This window comes from Herpailurus yagouaroundi, unplaced genomic scaffold (genome assembly GCF_014898765.1).
Source record: "Herpailurus yagouaroundi ecotype Mexico unplaced genomic scaffold, PumYag 254, whole genome shotgun sequence".
Lineage (NCBI taxonomy): Eukaryota > Metazoa > Chordata > Mammalia > Carnivora > Felidae > Herpailurus > Herpailurus yagouaroundi.
In genome coordinates, this window is record NW_024412471.1 from 1,875,446 (window position 1) to 1,894,797 (window position 19,352).

Below are 19,352 nucleotides of genomic sequence, written 5' to 3' on the forward strand. Positions count from 1 at the left end.
CAATAAAATTGTCTCTAAGTACAGCTTTTGCTGTGTCCCACAAATTTTACTGTTTTGTGATTACATTCATATTTTATTTCTGTGTACTTTGTATTTCCTTTGAGACTTCATTTTTGATTCATTGATTTTTTTTAGAAGTGTGTTGTTTAGTGTCCAAGTGTATGGTGATTTTCCTGTTCTCTTTCTGTTACTGAGTTCTAGTTTAATTCCATTGTAGTTGGAGAATACAATCTGTGATTTCATTCTTGTAAATTTGTTGAGGTTTGTTTAATGGCTCAGGATATATTCTATCTTGGTTTATATTCTGGGGACAGAATATAAGGAATATAAGAATGTGTACCTGCTATTGTGTGGTGGAATCTTTCTGTAAATGTTAATTAGACCCTGTTCATTGAGGTTGTCATTTTTTTTTTTTTTTTATCTTTGCTGATTTTCTGTCTAATTGTTCTGTCAGTTGAATGAGGGGTGTTGAAATCTCCAACTATAATTATTTTCTTCTTTTATGTCAGTTTTTGTTTAACAGATTTTGGAGCTCTGTTGTTTGGTACATACATACCAACTGTCTTCTTGGTGGCTTGAATATTATATAATGTGCTTTGTCTGTGGTCGGTTTATCTGATTATTAATATAGCTACTCTTGCTTTCCTTTGATTGGTGTTTACATGATATATCTTTTTTCATTCTTTTGCTTCCAACCTGTCTCTGCTGTTATATTTGAAGCAACTTTTTTGTGGACTGCATGTAGTTGGGAGTTGGGTTATGTTTTTTAATTTGCTCTGCCAATCTCTGTTAATTGGTACATTTATATTAATTACATAAAATTATTAATATGTTAGGGCTTAAGTTTGCTGTTTTATTTTTTGTTTTCTGTTTGTTTGGGTTTTTATTTCTGTGTTTTTTTTCTCTGCCTTCCTGTAGGTAATTTGAACATTTTTTAGAATTCCATTTTGAGGGGCACCTGGATGGCTCAGTTGGAAGAGTGTGCATTTCTTGATCTTGCGGTTGTGGGTTTTAGCCGCATCATATTGGGAATGGAGATTACTAAAAAACAAACAAAAAACCTAAAAAAAATCTTAAGTAAGAATCCCATTTTGATTTGTTTATGTTTGCTGGTGTATCACCTTGTATACCTTTTCCAGTAATTGCTGTAGTGAGCATTGCATTATGTCTCATAACATCACAGTCTGTTGGTGTCATTTTAACACTTTAAGTGTTGACATCTTACCACCCTTTAATATCCCCATTTGTAATTGGTATTAATTATTTTTTCTGTATTCATTTAGAAACAGAGAGTGTTGTATTTTTTTGCTTCAATCATTAAACATAATGTAGAGGACTCAAAGGAGAAGGAAAGCCTATTGCTTTTACCCATATTTTTGCATATTGTGTGTTTATTTATTTCTTTGATATATGTTGATGTATTGTGTTCCAAAATTCCTTGTTATGTAATTTCTTCCCTGTTTAGAGAATTTTGTTTAGCCATTCTTTTAGGATAGGTCTGTTGGTGGCAAGTGCTCATTACTTTTAAATCATTAGAGACTGTGTTGATTTCTCCTTTGTTCCTGAATGATGTTTTCACAGGGTGTAGGATTCTGGGTTGACTTTTTTTTTTTTTTTTAACTTTAAAAGATATCATGCCACATTTTTTTTGTCTCCATGGTTTCTGATGAAAACTCTGCTGTTGTGAATTATTTTTCTTCTATAAGTAAGGTATCATTTATCTCTAGCTACTTTTTAGAAGTTTAATTGTTATGTGTTGGGATGGATTTCTTTAGGTTTGTCCTTTTGGGGTTTACTCAACTTCTTGAATCTGTAGGTTACATCTCTTGACAAATTTGGGAACTTTTCAGATATTATTTTTCAGCTTTGTCCTCTTTCTCTTCTCTTTTTCAGGACTCTAATGGATAATTTCTAGTGTTGTGTCTTACATTTCACTGATTCTTCTCTTTGTTCCTTTTATTCTGATGTTGAATCAATCCACTTAACTTTATTTCAGTTATTTTTCAGTTCTAAAATTTCTATTTGATTCTTCTTTATATCTTATCTTTGTTTAGACTTTCTTTGCTGAGGCTTTCAACTTGTGTATTTGTTTCAACTGTGTTAGTAATTGTTGAAGCATTTTTATTGTGGCTGCTTTTAGAATCTTGTGAGATAATTCTAACATTTATGCCATATTGTTGGCATCTACTGATTGCTATTTTTCATTCAATTTGAAATCTTCTTGGTTCTTGGTATGATGAATGGTTCTTTCTTTTTTTTAAATTGAAGCTTGGATATTCTTGTGTTATGTGACATTGGATCTCATTTAAACCTGTTTTAGCCAGCTTTCACTGGCAGCACTTTAGGAAGAGAAAGGTGAGTGAGGCTTTGTTATATTGCTAGGTAGAGTTAGAATTCCAGTTTGTTTGTTTGTTTTTCATTTTCCAAATAAAATAAGTGAAAGGATATGTTACTAGTTTGCTGCATGAGTAAAATGTATAAACTAATTTTGTGTGTGTGTGTGTGTTTTAGATTAACATTATGTCACTATCACAAGCTTTTTTTTTAATTTTTTTTTTTTTTACTGTTTATTTTTTATTTTTGAGACAGAGACAGAGCATGAACAGGGGAGGGGCAGAGAGAGAGAGGGAGACACAGAATCTGAAACAGGCTCCAAGCTCCGAGCTGTCAGAACAGAGCCCGATGTGGGGCTCGAACCCACGAACTGTGAGATCATGACGTGAGCTGAAGTCGGACGCTTAACCGACTGAGCCACCCAGGCGCCCCTCACAAGCTTTTAAAAGTAAAGGCTGGGGCGCCTGGGTGGCGCAGTCGGTTAAGCGTCTGACTTCAGCCAGGTCACGATCTCGCAGTCCGTGAGTTCGAGCCCCGCGTCGGGCTCTGGGCTGATGGCTCAGAACCTGGAGCCTGTTTCTGATTCTGTGTCTCCCTCTCTCTCTGCCCCTTCCCCGTTCATGCTCTGTCTCTCTCTGTCCCAAAAATAAATAAAAACGTTGAAGAAAAAAAATTTTTTTTTAAAGTAAAGGCTGCAGATAGAATATAGTACTCCCTTTTCCAAACTCTGTGAAGCAGGGAGAAGTGAAGTAGGGAATGTATACTTTCACCAGTGTAAGAATTTAAGAAGAGCAATGTGGATATAAGCATAAGGGTTTTCTAGCAAACTACTGAGATTTCACCCATAGCTTGAGCCTTTCTTCCAAGAAGCTAACTTGATGATGATGATGATAAGAAGACAGGACTATCTTTTTTAAATGTACATTTCCATTTTTCTTTGATAGAAATGACATCAGATGTACCATCACTGGGTCCAGCCATTGCCTCAGGAAACCCTGGGGCTGGGATTCAAGGTGGAGGAGCCATTGTCCACAGGGCTATTAAGCGGAGATCAGGGTGAGTTTGGATATCATGTGTTGTGAGTGTCTCTCCTGTAAGCCAGCCTGATTTAGTTAGTGGCTGAATCCTCTTGGCTATGCTTAACCCTTTCACTTCAACTGGTTACTTACTACGCTGCTGTCAGATATCTTTCTTTAGTTCCTGGATTTTTTCCTTACACAGAATTAACATTTTTATCTAACTTTCTTTTGTGCAGGTTTTTTTTTTTAATTTTTTTATTAAGTTTTTTATTTTAATTATTATATAGTTAACATATAGTGTTATATTAATTTCAGGTGTACAATATAGTGATTCAACAATTCTGTACATCATTACTCAAGTGCTCATCATATGTGTACTCTCAATCCCCTTCACCTATTTCACCTGTTCCTGACACATTCCCTCTGATATGCTTTATTTTATTTTTTAATGTTTATTTATTTATTTTGAGAGAGAGAGAGCAAGGGAGGGGCAGAGAGAGAGGAAGAGAGAGGATCCCAAGCAGGCTCCACACTCAGTGGAATATAGTGCAGGGCCTGATGCAGGGCTTGATATCATGAACTGTGAGATCATGACCTGAGCCGAAATCACGAGTCAGACTCTTGACTGACTGAGCCACCCTGTGTCCCAATATGCTTTATTTTAAATGAGTACCCTGAGTTAAAGTGTTTTTTTTTTTTTCAAAAAGAGCATTTCTTAATGATGCATACTTGAGAATATATGGTTCTAAAAGATATAATATATAAAACATTCCATCCAAGAAAAATAGAGTGCACATTTTCTTCAAGTACACATAGAAGTACACATAGAAGAATCCATTGGTTAATTCACTTAAGAAAAGGCATAACAAATATTACAAATTTAAGAAAACTGAAGTCATACCAAGTGTATTTTCCAGCCACAATGGCAAAAAACCAAAGATCAATAGTAAAACAAATCTGGAAAATTTACAATGTAAATTTACGTTAAATATTTAATATGTAAAAACTAACACGCAACTGCATGAGCAGTGGGCAAAATAAGAAATCAAATGGCAAATGAAAATATGTCTCAAAACAAAAAAAAAGAAGACACAATATTGCAAAACTTATGGGATGCAGCAAAAACAGATGTTAGAGTGAAATTTGTGCTGTCAATCTTTGTATTAAAAACTCAAGACAAGTTAACATTACACCACAAAGGACTAGAAAAAAAAGAAACATAGCTGAAATTTAGGAGATGAAAGAAATAACAAAGAAAAATCAGAAATAAAGACCATAATAAACAATAGCATAACATTGAAAGTAATGACCAGTTTTTCCAAAAAAGTAAACAAAATTGGAATTATTTTAACATTAACTAAGGGGAAAAGACTCAAAAACTACAATGAGTACCAAAATGGAAGAGAAAACAATACAACGGTAACCACAGAAATACAATAGATAACATAGATTACTGTAAACTATTATATACTAACAAATCTGATAATTTAGGAAAAAAACAAAAACAGATAATTCCTAAAAACATACAAGTTACCAAGATTGAATTATGAGTCTTTTTTTATTAAAAAAAATTTTTTTAAAAATGTTTATTTTTGAGACAATGCGAGAGACAGAGTGCAAGCAGTGGAGGGGCAGACAGAGGGAGACACAGAATCTGAAGCGGGCTCCAGGCTCTGAGCTGTCAGCCCAGAGCCCAGTACGGGGCTCAAACTCACAAACCGTGAGATCATGACCTGAGCCGAAGTCAGACGCTTAACCAACTGAGCCACTCAGGCACCCCTGAATTATGAGTCTTGAATGCAACAAGTAGGAAGTCTTCTTAGACCACTGACGTGAATGAAAGTTGAATTTAGGAATCAAAAATCTCCCAGCACAGAAAATTTGAGGAACATGGCTTCATCGGCAAACCCCACCAAACATTAAAAAAAAAAAAAAAAAAAATTAATGATAATCTTCATCAAAATCTTACAAATAATGGAATAAAGGGAACACATTCAGAATCATTCCACCAGGTCAGTACTACCCTGATACCAAAGCAGGACTAAAGCAATACAAGAACAAAGAAGTCTACTTTATCTGGTATAAGTATTGCTACTCTTTCTTTTGATATCCATGTGTGTGCTGCTTTTCCACTTCCTCACTTTCAGTCAGCAGGTATCGTTAGGTCTAAAATGAGTCTCTTGTAGGCAACATATAGAAGGGTCTTGTTTTGTTTTTTAAGTTTTTTTTTTAATGTTTATTTATTTATTTATTTTGAGAGAGATTGCAAGCAGGGAGATGTAGAGAGTGAGGGAGAGAGAATCCCAAGCAGGCTCCGTGCTGCTCCCACGTGGGACTGGATCCCATGAATTGGGAGATCATGATCGGAGCCAAAATCAAGAGTTGGATGTTCAACCAATTGAGCTACCCAGACACCCCCAAGGGTCTTGGTTTTTATCCATTCGGTCATCCTATAATCTTTTGATTGGAACTTTTAGTCCATTTACATTCAAAGTAATTATTGGTAGATGTGTATTGCTACTTTATTGCTTGCTTTGTTGTTTCTGGAGATTTTCTTTGATCCTTTATCACTTTTGATCTCCCCTTTGCACTCAAAGAGTCACCCTTAATATTTCTTTTTTTTTTTAAATGTTTTTATTTATTTTTGAGAGAGAGAGAGCGAGAGTGAGACACAGAATTCGAAGCAGGCTCCAGGCTCTGAGCTTTCAACACAGAGCCCAACACGGGGCTCAGACTCATGAACTATGAGATCATAACCTGAGCCGAAGTTGGACGCTTAACGACTGAGCCACCCAGGCGCCCCATCCCCTTTAATATTTCTTGTAGGCCTGGTTTAGTAGTCACGAACTCCTTTAGTTTTTATTTGGGAAACTCTTGTCTCCCCTTCTCAATGATAGACTCTTGCTGGTTAGAGTATTCTTGGCTCCAGATTTTTCCCATTCAACACTGAATATATCATGCCACTCCCTTCTGGCTTGCCAAATTTTTGTTGATTAATCTCCAGCTAGCTTTATGAGTTTTCCCTTGTACATTAAGGACTTCTTTTGTCTTGGTGCTTTTAGTATTTTTTATCAGTATAGTTTGCAAATTTAATTCCAGTATGTTTTGGTGTTGTCCTTTTATTGATTTTGATGGGAGTTCTTTGTGCTTCTTGGATCTGGAGGTCTGTTTCCTTCTCCAGATTAGGGAAGTTTTCTGCTTTTGTTTCTTGAAATAAATTTTATGCCCCCTTTTCTCTGTCTTTTTCTGAGACTCCTATAATACATATGTTACCATTGTTTGATCGAGTCCCTGAGTTCTAAGTCTATTCTTGTCTTGCATAATTCTGTCTTTTGTTCAGCTTTATTACTTTCTATTATTTTGTCTTCTAGATCAGTAATTCATTCCTCTGCTTTTTCCAGCTTCCTGTTCATTGCATCAAGTCTGTTTCCAATCTTTTTCATTGCATTCTTCATCTCTGATTGATTCTTTTTTAATTCTTTTATCTCTGTTGCAAGGGTCTCACTGATGCTTCTTTTCTCAAGCCCAGTGAGTATCCTTATGATTGTTGCTTTAAATGCCTCCTTTTCCTGAAAGTAGTGAAACCAGTAAAACCAGAAATGTCTGCAAAGCCCAAAGATTTCATGGTTGCTGAGAAAACTCGGTTTTCTTTAAACTTTGTGTCTGCATTTTCAAAATTAGAGAATGCTGAACTGCAGTGTATTTCTCCACTAAGGTATTGATATGTTGCTTGGTTTGGAATGCAGAGTCCATTCATTTACAGAAGCGTGTATGTATTTATGTATTTCCAGAAGTATTTATTAATTGCCTCATTAGTATAAGATATTGTGCTGATTGCTAGTATGATACAAAGATAAATAAGATACGGTTCTTGTCTTTAAGTTGCTTATGTCCTGAAGGGAATAATCATTATACATATAAATAGAGTACAAGGTAGAATATGCCAAGTTTGCTAAGAAAGGAATGCTTACAGTACTGTGTATTTTTGTGTATGGAAATCCCATAATTAGTAAAGATTGGAAAAGCTTCAGAAAAGAGGTTGCTTTAGAAAAGCCTGAGAGAATTGGTAGTATTTTGTCCATTTTTTTGGTGTTAAATTTCTCCTCTTTCTTTCCTTTTAAAAACTGTGGAACCAGTATTACAACTAGTCTTTAAATTTCACCCACTAATAGTAATGCAAGAGTGATCCCTGGGTTTAGGTGGTAACATGAGTAACATTTTAAGAGTTGCTACGTCTCCAAGAGTTTTACACATTTTTAACTCACTGAATAAGTAACTTACTCAAGGTTCTAAAGCCAGTAAATGGAAGATCTTTGATATGAACCTTGGGAGGTTAGGGGGTTTAGCTTCAGAGTACACTCTCTTAAACACAGTTTATGTTTTTGTATAATAGCAAACAATTGGAAATGATATAAATATCAAAATTAGGGGATTATGTATTATATTTGAAAATGGAGTATTGTATAGCTATTAGAAGTGACAAGTATGTATCAGTACATGGTGTGCCTAGATGGCTCTGTCAACTAAGTGTTTGACTCTTGATTTTAACTTAGGTTGTGATCTCAGAGTTGGTGAGGTTGAGCCCCTGCTTGGGATTCTTTCCCTCTCTGCCCCTCCCCGTGCACCTGTGTGTTCTTTCTCTCAAGATAAAAAATAAACTTTAGAAGTGACAGATATGTATCAGTACAGGAAAATGTTCACAATATATTGGAAGGTTACAATTTATGTAATACATCACTCTGTCAGGAAGAAATATGTATAACGTGTGCGTAGCAAAACTGAAGGGATGCTCATCAGATTTCTAGATGATGAGATTATGGGGGATTTTTTTTCTCTTGTTTTTAATTTCTAGATTTTCTGAAATGAATGTATGTTGTAATCAGGAAAAAAATTTTTTAAGTTTATTTATGTATTTTGAGAGAACGTGTGTGAGAGAGCATGAGCAGGGGAGCGCCAGAGGGAGAGGGAGAGAGAATCCCAAGCAGTCTCCATGCCGCCAGTGAAGAGCCTGACATGGGGCTTGAGCCCATGAACCATGATATCATGACCTGAGCCAAAATCAAGAGTCAGATGCTTAACCAACTGAGCCACCCAGGCGCCCCATCAGGAAAATATATTAAAAGAAGTAATACACATTCTTTTAAAGAAAGATTGGAAGATGGAAAGAATAAAATAGCAATAATCCTATTGCCCCACGTCATGTCCTATCATTTTTTTTAGTGTAATTCCTTCATTCTTTATATGTAGATCTTTTTAGTAGTTGTAATCATATAATTATATAGATTTTTTTTGTATTTTGTATTTTTTTAAAGTTTTTATTTATTTACTTAGAGAGAGAGAGAATGAGCCAGGGAAGGGCAGAGAGAAAGAATCCCAAGCAGGCTCTGTGCTGGCCACAGAAGACCCAATGTGGGCCTCAGTCTCATAGACTGTGAGATCATGACCTGAACCGAAGTCCAGAGTTAGACACTTAACCAGCTAAGCCACCCAGGCACCCCTGTTTTTGTTTGTTTCTCTTTTTTTAATTTTTTTTAAATGTTTATTTATTTATTTATTTATTTATTTATTTTTTCAACGTTTATTTATTTTTGGGACAGAGAGAGACAGAGCATGAACGGGGGAGGGGCAGAGAGAGAGAGAGGGAGACACAGAATCGGAAGCCAGCTCCAGGCTCTGAGCCATCAGCCCAGAGCCCGACGCGGGGCTCGAACTCACGGAGCGCGAGATCGTGACCTGGCTGAAGTCGGACGCTTAACCGACTGCGCCACCCAGGCGCCCCTAATGTTTATTTATTTTTGAGACAGAGAGAGACAGAGCATGAACGGGGGAGGGTCAGAGAGAGAGGGAGACACAGAATCTGAAACAGGCTCCAGGTTCTGAGCGGTCAGCACAGAGCCCGACGTGGGGCTCGAACTCACGGACCGCGAGATCATGACCTGAGCCAAAGTTGGCCGCTTAACCGACTGAGCCACCCAGGCGCCCCATGTTTTGTTTTTTAAGTGGGCTCCATGCCCAGTGCAGAGCCCCAGTGCACAGGGCTTGACCTCACAACCTTGAGATCAAGACCTGAGATCAAGAGACTGAAGCTTAACCAACTGAGCCACCCAGGCGACCCTAATTATACAGTTTTATAACCTGGTCTTTTCACCTAACCATATATAACCTTTTTTTTTTTTTTCTTGTTGTTAAATATTTTACATAAATATAATTTTTCATAGTTATATAAGAGGATGTACTTGGTTTCCTATTTTGGAACATTTAAGTTGTTTTGAAGATGTAAATAAATGCTCTGTGAACATCTTTGTATATAAATTTTTTTTCTTGAGTTATTTCCTTAGGATAGATTCTTAGAAATGGAGTTATTGGGTTAATAGGTAGATTTTGAACACATGATTAGGGGGCTACAGGGAGGAAGAGGAATGAACTGACTGAGTCACCTAAGCACCCCAGTATATAACCCATCTAGAGACTCATAATGTGAGGTTATGATACTAGTAGAGATGCCAAGAGTGGTCACTGGGTTAAAGTGGTATCATTTTAGTTTAATAGAGTACAGAGATTAATAGGAGATTGTCCTATCTTGTTACCTATAATCTTCCTAATCCCTTGAAAGTCACTGCTGCTTTCAGTAAATAACATGTCTTATAGCATATTGGTTTTGCTTCTCACATGGCACTTTCCTATTCTCACTTGTTTTATATTTTTGTCTACATAGACAGTCCCTTGAGGTCAAGTCTCTTGTTTTCTTCTCATCTAGCATTGTCTTGAGTGTAGCATATATGTTTATTAGATGTATGATGGAAAGAAGCATTATTTGATAACTTTCTGAGATATTAAATTACTCCCTTATGTATCATCACTGTTTTGGGATATGTTTCAGAAAGCTGGTAACCTAGCTTAGCCTATAGAAATGAAAAATGGGGGCACCTGGGTGGATCAGTCAGTTAAGCATCTGACTCTTGACTTTGGCTCAGGTCATGATCTCATGGCTTGTGAGTTCAAGCCCCACATCCGGCTCTGTGCTGACAGTGTAGAGCCTGCTTGGAATTCTCTCTTTCTTCTCTGTGCCCATCGCCGCCTCCCAAAAATAAGTAAATGAACTTTTAAAAACTTTCACAGAAATGAAAAATGGACCTGAATTATTCATATTAATTTTTCATTTTGATTTTTGAGTGGATTCCTGTTCCTTGGTAGAGGTTGTACTCTGATGTAAAACTTTGGCAAAGGTGGATTGCCAACTTAGGAAAATGTAAGGTAGCAGTGGGTACTCTTTTGATTGCCCAGTTTAGTGCAAGGAAGTCACTTCTGTACACCTCCTCTTTTCCTTCTTCCATTTGGGTGAGTGTTCAGATAGCTTGTGGGTTGAGAATTTTTAATTTCATAATGCTCTGTATTGGCAGTAGGCTTATAATATTTACTCTTGGCTTTCTCCAGGTTGGATTTTGATGATGATGGAGAAGGGAACAGTAAATTTTTGAGGTAAGATTTTGAAAAATTTTCTCTAGATTTCTGATAATAAAAATTAGTTCACACACACAAAAATTAGTTCATGATATTTCTGACTTGTAATATTTTTGTCCTTAGGCCTAAGGAGAGTGCTTCATCCTAAAACTAAAGTTTCCTATTATGTTATAACTCATAATAATTTTTTAAAGCAGTTTGTTAATGGCTCTAAGGGAAGGAGCTCAGTGAAGAGAGGGCAGAGAATTCCTAAGGCCCTCTGTTTCTGTTATCTGTTACTGTGTGGTTTAAAAATAATAATGATTTATAGTTTCTCACAATGCTGTGGATTGGCTGTGTTGTTATGGTGTTTTCTTTGTGGTCTTTTATCCTTAAGGAGGTCATCAGAGTTTTTTTACATGCTGTTGGCTACAATCTAAAGGACAAGTCCCAGTCTAAGTGCTTAGCAAGCCTTTGCTTTATGTTGACATTTGCTTGTGTCCCATTGGCCAAAGCAAATCTTATATCCAAGTCCTGAGTCAGGGTGGGAGGAAGCTAAGGTATAATTCCTTGGGGGGGGTCATTAATGTACCTTTCATACCTTCTGATACCTGTTGACTTCTACAGACCAGGAATTGGTATTTGTATCCTTGAATGATGAATCTTCTGGAACACTGAAAATGGATTTTTTTTTCTTTTTTGAATTTTATTAAAAAAAATTTTTTTTTAACATTTATTTATTATTGAGAGACACAGAGCGTGAGCAGGGGAGGGGCAGAGAGAGGGGAGACACAGAATCCAAAGCAGGCTCCAGGCTCTGAGCTGTCAGCACAGAGCCTGACGTGGGGCTCGAACCCACAAACTGTGAGATCATGACTTGAGCCGAAGTCAACCCAACCAGCTGAGCCACCCAGGCGTCCCTTGAATTTTATTTTTGAGAGAGAGAGTGTGAGCTGGGGAGGGGCAGAGGGAGAGAGAGAATCTTAAGCAGGCTCCTTGCTCAGCCTGGAACCCACCACAGGACTCGATCCTGAGACCCTGGAATGATGGCCTGAACTGAAATCAAGAGTTGGACACTCAACTGACTGCCATCCAGGTGCCCCCTGGACTTTTCGATATATTGATGGAGGAGTTTTTTCAGAGAAGAGAAATACTTATTCTGGCTGAAGATCAATGATTTGGCTTTGTTTTTAAGTAAGGAAAGCAGTAAGAATCAAAGAAAGGAAAATAGCCTTGCCTGCAACCTGCCTTTTTTTCTTTCCAGAGTTGAAAATGTTACGTGGGTGGGTCTACTTTGCTGAGTGACAAATATTTAATAAATAAAGTAGCCGTATTTAAAAAATATATGTGTAATATGAATGTCCAGATTTCATTTATTTTATTAACTAAATCTTTAAAAAGTAATATATGTTGTTAGTTTTTAAGCAGTACAAAGTTATATATAGTGCAATTATATCTTCCTTTCACTTCAGACCCTTCCCCTTAGACAAGTACAGTTTCCAGTTTATTGAGTATCCTTCCAGAAATATTCAGTACATATGTAAGTGTCTTTCAGTGTGTTTGTGTGCATGTATATTCATAATCTCCTTAATTTTTGTTTTTGCATAGAGGATGCCCATATTATAAATTAAATTGCTTGCCATTGTTTAGTTTTATAATGCTTAAGTGCAGTCAGAGACATCTATTTTTTTTTTTTTCATTTTCTTTCTTATTTTTTTTTTTTAAGTAATTTTTAAAGTTAGGCTTGTATTTCTCACTACTTACTAGTTGCTGAATCCTACCAGATATTCTTGAAAACAACCACCATGACTTGGCTACCATAAAGAAATCATTTCAAAATATTGGAGAAAATAATTCTCCAAGAGAGCTCTTGAGAATTAATGAGTATTAGTAAAAGTGAAGAGGGGAAGATATTTCAATTTTGGTGGAAGGATGGACTTTCTCAAACAGTTCTGGAAATTCTTCCATTGGGAATCCCTAATTATGATGATAGATGCTATTAGTGGAACTGTGTTGTGCATATGAATGGCATAGTGGTAACCACTAGTCTTACTTATACTTGTCAATTAGCTCTGGCCCTGAGTCATTGCCTCCATTTCCAAAAAATCTAGTAGGTACAAGAGATATGCAATCCAGAAAAGTTCATTTTTCCTTTCCCCAATCATAAAAAAAAAAAAACAACAAAAAAACAAAAAAACTGTCACAGTTCATTTTACCAAGTGGGTCATAATGCCTGAGAGAGGCATCTCCAAATTTCTTTATCTTTTTTTTCTTTTTCTTTTTCTTTTTTTAAACAATTGGAATTTTCCACTCTGGTCAATGTATGAAAGCCTTACTTGCATTGTTTCTGTAAGTCAGCACTAAATCTCCTTGGTGGATGCTACTTTTGAAAGTTTTAATTTATTTCTTTCTATTGATTTGTTCAAATGCCATTTTGTTACATTCTCCAGACATCTATAACATAATTTTTAAGAATGTCAAGGCTTTTAAACTCTAGGTACAATATCAGAGTTACTAGTGTCTAGAATAGTGCTTCTCAAACTTTAATGCATGTACAGAGCCACCTGGGATTTCTTGTTAAGATGAAGATTCTAATTCAGTAGGTCTGGGGTAGGGCCCAAGGCTCTGCATTCTGATTCACTCTTAGGTGATGCTGCTGCTTCCAGCTACTGACCATACTTTAAGTAGTAAGGATCTAGAAGACTCAATCTTGAGATTCCAAGTTAGTATATAAATTATAGGTCTTTTTTTCAGTTTAGGTCACATGTTTTCACCAGGAGTTTATAGCATCTGATTTAAAGCGTGCTTGTGTCCTAGGAACAGACCATTTGTACCTGAGCTAAAATTCCACTACATCTCATGTTTGCCCATTCTTCTCCTGCTCTCCTGTTCTTTTTATTTTATTTTTTTAAATTTTTTCTTCTTTTTTTATTTTAGAGAGAGAACACAGGCAGGGGAGAGGGCCAAAGAGCGCGTGCGTGCGAGAGAGAGATGGAGAGAGAGAGAGAGAGAGAGAGAATGAGAATATTTTAAGCAGGCTCCACACTCAGCGTGGAACCAGACTCAGGGCTCGATCCCATGACCCTGGAATCATGACCTGAGCTGAAATCAAGAGTCAGAAACTCAACCACCCAGGTGCCCCTCCTGTTATTTGCAAAAACTGAAAATTCTTAAGGTTGGACTAGTTGAGGATATACAGCCTATGAAGAAACAATATAAATTTGGCTCTATTTTTTTTTAAACATTTATTTATTTTTGAGAGACAGAGAGACACAGAGTATGAGCAGGGGAGGGGCAGAGAGAGGGAGACACAGAATTCGAAACAGGCTGCAGGCTCCAAGCTGTCAGCACAGAGCCCGATGCGGGGCTCGAACTCACAAGCTGTGAGATCATGACCTGAGCCAGAGTTAGTTGCTTAACTGACTGAGTCACCCAGGTGCCCCTTGGCTCTAATTTAATAACTGGTTTAACTGCAAATTTCGTGAGACTTAACCTTTCTCCCAAAAGCTCAAAGTTGATAGATCTTTGTTATATCCTGTAGCAGTGAGAAGAGGAAAATTTAAATGATCCAGAGAATAGTGTTTCTGTTTTTAATTTAATTTTAACTTATTTTTAGATGATTTTTATTTCTATTCTTGAGTAATCTCTATACCCATCATGGGGCTCAATCTCACAACCCCTAGATGAAGAATTGTATGCTGTACCGACTGAACTAGCCAGGCACTCCTAGAGTAGTGTATTTAAAGTTAGGTTTCGGGGCGCCTGGGTGGCGCAGTCGGTTAAGCGTCCGACTTCAGCCAGGTCACGATCTCATGGTCCGTGAGTTCGAGCCCCGCATCAGGCTCTGGGCTGATGGCTCAGAGCCTGGAGCCTGTTTCCGATTCTGTGTCTCCCTCTCTCTCTGCCCCTCCCCCGTTCATGCTCTGTCTCTCTCTGTCCCAAAAATAAATAAACGTTGAAAAAAAAAAAAATTTAAAGTTAGGTTTCTCTCCCCCAACAAATCCTGTAGTTTCTGTATTTAGCAGACATGGGTTATTGCTTACTAAGTACCAAAGTTGTTAGGATGAATGGATTGTTTCCTTGATCAAAGCGGTAAAGAGCATTGTTTAAGCCATAACTAAAAATTATCTCTTAAAAATTTCTGTGGATCAACTAAAACAGTGAAAAGATAACCTATGGAATGGGACAAAATATTTGTAGAGCATGTATCTGATAAGAGGCTAATATCTATAACATGTGAAGAACTATCACAACTCAATAAGAAAAAACGCAACCTGATTATAAATGGGTAAAGGACTTGAATAGAAATTTTCCAAAGATACGCAGATGGCAAACCAGATTATGAAAAGATGTCCTACTCACTAGTCATGAGAAATGCAAATAGAAACTACAGTGAGATACCGCCCCACACCCATGATGATGGCCACCATCAAAGAAACAGAAAATAGGGGCACCTGGGTGGCTCAGTTAGTTAAGCATCTGACTTCAGCTCAGGCCATGGTTTGTGAGTTTGAGCCTCATATCGGGCTCTGTGCTGACAGCTCAGAGCCTGGAGCCTGGTTTGGATTCTTTGTCTCCCTTTTTCTCTGCCCTTCCCCCACTTGCCCTCTTTTCTCTGTCTCTCTCAAAAGTAAATATTTAAAAAAAAGAAACAGAAAATAAACGTTAGATAAGGATGTGAAGAAATGAGAATCCTTGTGCACTGTTGGTCGGACTGTAAATGATAAATTTAACCACTGTTGAAAACAGTATGGATTCCTCAAAAATTAAAAACAGAATCATTGTATGATTCAGCAGCCCCACTTCTGGTTATAAATATCCAGAGTAATTGAAAGCAGAGTCCTTGGCACAAAAACAGACATTCAGATCAGTGGAACAGAATAGAGAACCCAGAAATAGACCCACAAATGTATGGCTAACTAATCTTTGACAAAGCCAGAAAGAATATCCAGTGGAATAAAGACAGTCTCTTCAGCAAGTGATGCTGGGAAAACTGGACAGCGACATGCAGAAGAATGAACCTGGACCACTTTCTTACACCATTCACAAAAAGAAACTCAAAATAGGTAAAAGACCTAAATGTAAGACCGGAAGCCATCAAAATCCTCTAGGAGAAAGCAGGCAAAAACCTCTGTGATCTTGGCCACAGCAACTTTTTACTCAACACGTCTCCGGAGGCAAGGGAAACAAACACAAAAATGAACTATTGGGACCTCATCAAAATAAAAAGTTTTTGCACAGTGAAGGAAACAATCAGCAAAACTAAAAGGCAACGGACAGAATGGGAGAAGATATTTGCAAACGACATATCAGATAAAGGGTTAGTATCCAAAATCTATAAAGAACTTATCAAACTAAACACCCAAAAACCAAATAATCCAGTGAAGAAATGGGCAAAAGACATGAATAGACACTTCTCCAAAGAAGACATCCAGATGACCAACTGACACATGAAAAAATATTCCACATCACTCATCATCAGGGAAATAGAAATCAAAACCACAATGAGATACCACCTTACACGTGTCAGAATGGCCAGCATTAGCAACTCAGGCAATAACAGATGTTGGCGAGGATGCGGAGAAAGAGGATCTCTTTTTGCATTGCTGGTGGGAATGCAAGCTGGTGCAGCCACTCTGGAAAACAATATGGAGGTTCCTCAAAAAATTAAAAATAGAATGACCTTACGACCCAGCAGTTGCACTACTATGTATTTATCCAAGGGATACAGGTATGCTGTTTCGAAGAGACACGTGCACCCCAATGTTTATAGTAGCACTATTAACAATAGCTAAAGTATGGAAAGAGCCCAAATGTCCATCAATGAATGAATGGATAAAGAAGATTTGGTATATATATACAATGGAGTATTACCTGGCAATCAAAAAGAATGAAATCTTGCCATGTGCAACTATGTGGATGGAATTGGAGGGTATTATGCTAAGCAAAGTTAGAGAAAGATAAATATCATATGACTTCACTCATATGAGGACTTTAAGACACAGAACAGATGAACATAAAGGAAGGGAAGCAAAAACAATATAAAAACAGGGAGGGGGACAAAACATAAGAGACTCTTAAATACGGAGAACAAACAGGGTTACTGGAGGGGTTGTGGGAGGAGGGGTGGGCTAAATGGGTAAAGGGCAATAAGGAATTTCTCCTGAAATCATTGTTGCACTATATGCTAATTAATTTGGATGTAAATTAAAAAAATAAAATTATTTCATAAATAAAAGAGTCTTAAAGAGATTATTTGGACACTCATGTTCGCTGCCCCATTTTCACAATAGCCAAGAGGTGAAGCTACCCAAATAACCATTTATAGATGAATACCTAAAGAAAATGTGGCATATATGTCCAATGGAATATTGTTCAGCCTTAAAAAGGAAAGAAATCCTGGCATATGCTACAATACGGATGAATGTTGGAGACATTATACTAAGTAAAATAAGCCAGTCACAGAAAGACTGTATAGTCTCACTTAATAAGAGGTATCTAAAGTAGTTAAAATTAGAGACAGAAAGCATAGTGATAGTTGCCAGGAGCTGGGAGTCAGGTGGGGAGGAGATGGGAAGATGATGTTTAGTGGCTATACAGAGTTTGAGTTTTACAAGGTTAGAACCTTACATAGATCTGTTGCACAACAATATGAATATAGTTAGTACTACCAAAGTGTACTCTTAAAATTTACCATCTTAACCTTTTTTATGTTCCATGTCCCCCCTCCCCCTCCTAATAATTAAACAGAACAGAACTATCCCTAACCTCAGAGTGGTGCTGACAGGGCAGTCAGCTGGGCCCTCATGAGGTCATCATCTTTTTTTGGAGTGTTTGATAAATAAGGGTAAAGGAGAACATCAGAGACCTGACAAATAAGAGTCGTGGGTTTTTTAAGTTCTGTGGGATGCTATTACTGTCTCTGTTGCCTTGTGATACTTTTCCATTGGCGCTTTTTTTTTTCTATTGAATATTTTTACCCCTTTTCTAGTTTTTATTTCAGAATGAAATAGATAACAAGTATAATGCTTTGAGCTAATCCCATTTTTCTCCTTCAGGTGTGATGATGATCAGATGTCTAATGATAAGGAGCGATTTGCCAGGTAATGTAGTAGAGCATCTTGGGCCATCTTGTGGAATCAGGCAAACAAGCATATTGAGTTTTAATTTGATCTCATTGAGAGTTAATTTCTCTGTTCAGTCTTCTTCCTATTCTGAAAGCTGACAGAATTACGTATGACAGCTATTGTTAATGTTCAGGTAACATGGCTTCAAACTGATGGTAGAATTTACACAGTGTTTTTATTCATATGATAGGTAGCTATACATTGTGCTTGCTGGATGTCCACAGGAACACAGGCTATGGATTTCTTGGTTGCATTTTTATTGAATGGGTCCACAAAATTTGTACAGATAATAGTTTTCTTTTAAAAATGACAACAGATTTGTAGCAATGTGGATGGAACTGGAGAGTGTTATGCTAAGTGAAATAAGTCAGGCAGAGAAAGACAGACACCATATGTTTTCACTGTTAGGTGGATCCTGAGAAACTTAACAGAAGACCATGGGGGAGGAGGGAAGGAAAAAAAAAAGGGAGGGTGGGAGCCAAACCATAAGAAACTCTTAAAAAGTGAGAACAGTCTGAGGGTTGATGGGGGTGGGAGGGAGGGGAAAATGGGTGATGGGCATTGAGGAGGGCACCTGTTGGGATGAACACTGGGTGTTGTATGGAAACTAATTTGACAATAAATTTCATATTAAAAAAAAAGACAACGGAAACAATTTTTGTGTAGGTGAGTTTTGATTGGAATAAATTTCTTTAAATTTTGTCAAGATGATGAAAAATGCTTTTATTCAACAACAAATCCTTCTCAAGTCAGATGTTTTGTTTTTAGGAAGTTCATTCTGTATATTATTAAACAGTGAATTGGTCTTTTTCTTAATTGAGTTTGCAGCCACCTCAGAAAAACAAATAATCAAAAATCCAGTGCTTACCTGAGTTCTTAAAATATATTTACTGCTGATTTTGCTAGTCTAGGGACCATACTTTTGAGAACCACTGATGTAGAGGGCTAAGAAATGTCAGAGTAGCTTATAACTATCTGAAACAGTAAGATGCCATTATAGACTTGGAATAAAAGATTTTAATAAATAAAATATGTATGGGATTTTTCTCTAGTAGCACTGTACAGGATTGACTAAAGAGAAGCACTGTACTCAGGGAAGTAGATGGGAGGCTGTTGAAGTAATAAGATAGCTCTAAAATCATAGTGCCTAGGCTAGAGTGGAGGCAATGGCAATAGGAAAGAAGTGAATTTAAGAGATTTTCAAAGGGTTTATTTATTGAAGTAGATCCTTGTAAACACTTCAGGATATGAACCATCTCTAAAATGAGAAGTTAGTCATAGATACTTGGGGAACAGTTTTTCGAGCTGCATTAGAAAGCAGTGTGGAGGTTCCTCAGAAAATTAAAAATAGACCTACCCTATGACCCAGCAATAGCACTGCTAGGAATTTATCCAAGGGACACAGGAGTACTGATGCATAGGGGCACTTGTA

At 37.1% G+C, this 19,352-nt stretch overlaps 1 protein-coding gene across 2 annotated transcripts in view; it reads left to right on the forward strand.

Moving 5' to 3' along the window:
- ARNT (aryl hydrocarbon receptor nuclear translocator) overlaps positions 1-19,352 on the forward strand; it is an 80,650-nt gene that overhangs the window by 21,686 nt on the left and 39,612 nt on the right. For both annotated transcript variants that reach the window (XM_040461188.1, XM_040461187.1), the window contains exons 2-4: positions 3,279-3,390; positions 10,788-10,832; positions 17,852-17,896. In XM_040461188.1, the coding sequence (XP_040317122.1) occupies positions 3,279-3,390; positions 10,788-10,832; positions 17,852-17,896 (202 nt within the window). The remainder of the gene's footprint in view (positions 1-3,278; positions 3,391-10,787; positions 10,833-17,851; positions 17,897-19,352) is intronic.